We start from the raw sequence: 5,396 nt of genomic DNA, 5'->3' as shown, positions 1-5,396 counted from the left end.
ATATATATGTAATAATAAATGTATGTAATTATTAAAAAGATTTTTTTCACGAAGCAGTCGCGTAAACTTTTAAATAGAAATCATTATCGTAAGTAGTTGAACCAACAGTTTCCACGAGAGCGGCCAATTTCTTCACGACGCCGTGATCCGTCAGGATGCCCAGGTTCTCAGGATCGGTGGCAATCTCCGCGATCATGGCGCAGACCGCGCTGAGCACTTCCGTGTCTTTGCTCTCCAGGAGACTGACTGTGAGCTCCAAGCCGCCCACGAAGGCGCGCACCATCTCAGGGGAATCCTTTGCGTGGCGGATGCAGGGTACCAGAGCGAGACAAGCATTACGCTTGATCACATCACTGGAATGCTTCAGCAGGGACCAGACTAATCGCACGCCGTCCAGCTGATGCTCCGCGTCGTTGATAATGTCCATGCATTTCTCATTGACGGCACACTCTTTCAGCACCAGTGGCACGTTCTCTAATAATGGCTCGTACGTGGCGCTCAATAGTCTAATCTGCAAAGGTCCCTGAAGCACTCATTCTGCGGTATCGCAAATACTGGAGTAACGAGGAAACATCGATCGTCATGGGATTGGTGTAGCGCACGTTAACTCGATTAATCATCGAGAATGGTACTTGCAACCTTCCGATACACAATCCAATTTTCGCTTCATTTGGAAATTATCTCTCATATAAATTCCAATGGGATAATTAAAGTTAAATGGGTCAATGCAGCTATATTCCAATAAAATTGATAATTGTTAATCATTAAATTGTTAACATATACGATGAGAATTCATCTAGTAATTGCTCGAGGATCATTAAAAGAACCATTACTATCGATTTTATTATATTGATCTGAATATTTATTCTGAATATGCAAGGAATCTCTACTATCTGCAATATAACACATTCAGTTTTTAAAACAATTTTTCCCTTTTGATACAATATTTCAATTATTAGAACACATGACACGAATAAATAATTGACTCAAATAGATATTTTTACGCACATAAAAGTTATCTTATTCGGAAAAGAAAAAAATATTCGATTCTCCATTACATCATCTTTGAGATCATCTGTATAAATTCCTTCTTATAAGTCTAATGTACAAGCAAGAGTTCACAGATAAGCAAAGTTTGATCCAAAGAGAGAGAGAGAGAGAGAGAGAGAGAGAGAGAGAGAGAGAGAGAGAGAGAGAGAGGGAGGGAGAGAAGAAAAGCACAGATAGAAGTGTACTCCTGACTTTGAATGGTCTTTACCAGTTTCGGTAGACCCTCCTTAATCCTCAAGACGTCCCTGTTAGTGGGATCCTTACAGCACTCGGCGAGAGCGCCTACAACGTTGGCTAACACCCTTTCATCCTCGTTTTCCTCGAGCAGAGGCACCAATGACGCTACCAGATCGTTTTGATTGAATCTCATTACGTTCTCGGGGCTGATGGCACATTTCCAGACGCCACCGGTGACCGCAGCCAGCAGGCGCTTATTGGCGTGCACCTCCTCGCTCTGCACGAGTTTGCAAAGTGGGTCCAGACCGCCAGCTCGACGCACCATCATTCGAGTTTCCTGATTAGAAGCGCATTTGAAGATGGCCAAGGCAGAGTTCTCCTTCAGCTTCACGTTGTCGTTCTTCAAATGTCGCACCAAGTCGTCGATGATGCCCTCTCGCTCAAATGCCTCTCTGAAAACATTCTACAGATGCGCCAATAAATATTGGCACCGCACAAGGGATTATTTATAATAAAATTTTGAAAATAGATAGTTTAATTAATTACGATTTTAATAAATGCGACAGTGCCATGGATTTTGAATAACAATGACAAATCCGGGATATTGATATTTAAATTTCCCTGATATTTAAATTTCATAATATTTAACTTGTTTTCGATTATTAATATAATGATAACTATATTTTCCATAAATAATTTTCATAATTTATATATATATATATATATTGTTAAAATTGATTTAAATTATTTTATTGATACATTAAATTATTTTAATTAACACTATTAATAGCAAATAAAATTCAGTAAACCAGATCAGCACACTGCTGTACGGCGCCCATCGTGGGTACGATTAGCTGAGTGTGTCTCGATTTTAGAAAACGGGACATCAAGCGAACAACACCATGTTTACGAAGTTCCTCCTTGATCTTCGGACTGCTGCCTAAAGAATCTAAAACCTTGGCACAACCTATGGCGACGTCCACGAGTTCTTTGTTGGCCTCGCTTAATTCATCGTATGGCCGACGAAGAACTTCGTCGGGCACATCCATTACGTCCAGCTGTCAAACAAAAAGAATCAATAGATTGTCATGCTGCTCACATTGAGAGGAAAACAAATATTTAATTCTCAATACCCACGGGTCATTTGTCATTTTTCTGCACATTTCTTTTTTTTTAAATACTTAAATAATAGTTCTACCCTTTCCTTTCCGTTTTTAAATACACTACTCTACAAATACAATACTTTCTAAAGATGTTTTGAAATATACGTAAAATATACAAATTTTTGTATAAGTACTTGTATAAAAGTGATAAAATTTGATTGATTTGGAACATGAATAATTCATCACGTGGAGTAAAATAATATATAAAAACGATAATATCGAAATATCATCGTTTGTATGTATTAGAGGTTCAATATTTTATACATAGCAATTTTGAAATAATCTTGAGACAACTTATTTGTCTTATTCGAATACTGGTGGATTGGATAACTTACGATGAGCGGTATTCCACCGCGAATTCTAATTTGTTTTCTGGCCTTCCTGATTCGAGCTATAATGGCCATAGTTTCGGCTGCCAAAACCTGCGAGGATTACAAATTAACATTATATAACACGATGAAACGAAGTGTGGAAAAAGAATTGAAAAATTAGATTCAAGATGTTTGGGACTTTAGCATTTTTAATTTGACGAACATTTTATGAATTGACAAAATCAATCGGATTCTAAATTAAATACTCCACGCACAGCTAATAAAAACAACTAGGCCGATTAATTAATTGAAGGAGCTATTTTGATAAAGGTCAATGACCTGGATATCTCTGGCGGGATGCTTCAACATTTGTATTAATGGCGTTGCAATGTCCAAGTCAATTAAATATCGCTTCATCTCCGTGGAAGTCGCGATTTGTAGTAAGACCGACAACGAGCCGTTTTGACACTTGATGTCACTCGTTTCGAGGAGATTCACTAAAACTTCGAGACCTCCCATTTCTTGGATAGCCTTCTGTATGATCTGCACTATCACAAATATATTTTGAAAGACACTAAGAGATTAGATGATTTATATTTTTACTTATTAGATTCATTTTCACAACATTAATTTATATCAATCTTTTGTACATTATATATTATACATAACAACACATATCTGTTTTCAATTTCTATCATTTATAGACAAGCTTATGCTCTGACAAGAAGCCCTTTTATTATTTAAGACATGTTTCTCTGCAGATTCTATCTATAGAATTCATATCTTGAAAAATTAAGTAAGTTTTTTAAACATTGACTCCTTTTTCGGTGCAATACTTTCAATTTAATTTATTTATACATAGATAAATCTCAAGACTTTTATTAACTATTGACTTCATTTATCTTATGATTTTAAAAATCTTATCCTTATTTGATTCTACTTTTTTCATCTTTAAATGAAGAAAGTTTCGACAACTATTACATAAAGACTTAATTTAATAATTTATTTACTGTATTATATTGTTTAACCTTTGTGTGATATGGTTAATTGATATTTCGTTGAGATTAATTTTCTATGTTTTCTCCAATATTTAATTTTATTTCTAATAATTTATTAATAATGTTTTAATCTTATACAACTATGCTTATTATTGTAATTGAAGATTATTAAATAAAGTCGAAACGTTCCATTTATTAATAATTGTAAAAAACTCTCACATCTTTTATGATCTTTTATGATATAGATTAATGTCTTAATAAACTTTATCTTTTTTTTAAGCTCATATTTGACCTATTTTCCTATTCACAAATATATTTATTATAAAATAATTGATTGCGTAGATGATATACAAAAGAGAGAGAGATTACTTTTTAAATTAAAGAATTTAAAAAATTGATATAAATGAAAGAATAATAATGAAGCAAAGAATAAATTTATTAGAATTATTGTGACTTTGTTAGATTATTAGAACATTATAGATGATATTTTTTCTTGCAGCCTAATTTAATCTTATAATAAAAATATAATGGACTACCTTGTCGGTGAGATCATAATCCTTTATTAAACACAAGGACACCATGGTGGCAGTTTGATTGCCAGCCTTCATATACTTGATGAGTTTCTGTATATGCCAGAATTCGGAAGGCATTTCCGGATGATCTTCCTGATATCTCGCCTCCTCCTCATCTTCGGACTCTGGCTCGTCGTCCGAGCTCTCCTCCTCGGCTTTTTCGCTGACAAAACGAATTCGAGGTCCATAGGGTTCACCAGTGAGCAAGGACACCTGTTTCGGGGGTTCCAACTCGGCTGTCTCCACAATTTCCGGTTCTGGTCTACATAAACGGACCTAATATCGCTTAACCTATATTTCTTATTTATTTTCGTGAAAAGATATTTCAAATATTTCGGTTTCCATTTAATTTTCGAAAAAAAAACAAAAAACATAAAAGATTCAAAATATAATGGAGTTTGTTTAAAAATTATTATAAATTTATTTACAAATTATTACGTTGTATATAATTAATAACTGTAGAATGTAAAATCAACAATAACGAAAACGTAACTAAATTTTTGGGATGATTCGTCCCCACGTTTCGTGTCCGTTTCCTTACTCAGTAGATTCCTGCACTTCCTCCTTTGGCACGATTTCTTTCTTCTTCTTCGGAGGCATCTTTTGCAGCGAGCATTAAGTTCGCGGTAAATTCTTTCTCAAGATCTTAAAATATCGAAAGAACAGGGTCTTCTTCTTACTCGTCTCTTAACTGTGTTAAAAGATTTGTCTATCCCCATGCGCGCTATTACAACGAACTATCGATCAAACAATCACTGCCAATTTCACTGCCTTGATATAAAAAATAATGAAATTTTAAATATATCGCCAAAAAAAAAAACAGAAACGAAATGTCAATTAATTATTGCTTCTGTGAAATCTTGTTATTTAAAGTAAACGTCAGTTTCCATTTGACGGATATCTACAAAATTTTCAGTTAAACATTGCTGTTTTCTATAGCTGAACTTATATATAAATGTGTAAATTACACTTTTGAAATTTAAAATGAAATAATTTTTTTTGATAAAATTTGACGAGAAAGAAAGATTGTGTAATTTAATGCAAGAATAAAACACGAACTCTTATTTCCAAAAGGTCATTGTGAAAGAGTCATCGTAATTAATATGTCGTGAAAATGTCACGCGA

General features: G+C 34.2%; 2 protein-coding genes across 3 annotated transcripts in view; one reads left to right on the top strand and one right to left on the bottom strand.

The window, feature by feature from the left end:
- Positions 1-4,990, bottom strand: part of LOC108748994 (armadillo repeat-containing protein 4) — a 7,787-nt gene extending 2,797 nt beyond the window's left edge. The window contains exons 1-7 of the mRNA XM_018487469.1: positions 4,813-4,990; positions 4,236-4,533; positions 3,041-3,244; positions 2,726-2,812; positions 2,037-2,285; positions 1,259-1,690; positions 107-511 (exon numbers count right to left, since the gene is read on the bottom strand). Of these exons, the coding sequence (XP_018342971.1) occupies positions 107-511; positions 1,259-1,690; positions 2,037-2,285; positions 2,726-2,812; positions 3,041-3,244; positions 4,236-4,533; positions 4,813-4,871 (1,734 nt within the window). The 5' untranslated portion in view covers positions 4,872-4,990. The remainder of the gene's footprint in view (positions 1-106; positions 512-1,258; positions 1,691-2,036; positions 2,286-2,725; positions 2,813-3,040; positions 3,245-4,235; positions 4,534-4,812) is intronic.
- A 167-nt stretch (positions 4,991-5,157) lies between these two features.
- LOC108748896 (28S ribosomal protein S21, mitochondrial) overlaps positions 5,158-5,396 on the top strand; it is a 2,262-nt gene continuing 2,023 nt past the window's right edge. For both annotated transcript variants that reach the window (XM_018487308.1, XM_018487307.1), the window contains exon 1: positions 5,158-5,345. The gene's annotated coding sequence lies outside the window, so the exon portion shown is untranslated. The remainder of the gene's footprint in view (positions 5,346-5,396) is intronic.

The sequence above is a fragment of the Trachymyrmex septentrionalis genome, unplaced genomic scaffold, assembly GCF_001594115.1.
Source record: "Trachymyrmex septentrionalis isolate Tsep2-gDNA-1 unplaced genomic scaffold, Tsep1.0 scaffold25, whole genome shotgun sequence".
NCBI classification, from domain to species: Eukaryota; Metazoa; Arthropoda; class Insecta; order Hymenoptera; family Formicidae; genus Trachymyrmex; species Trachymyrmex septentrionalis.
The sequence above is the reverse complement of the archived record's forward strand: the minus strand, read 5'-3'. Positions and strand labels throughout refer to the sequence as shown.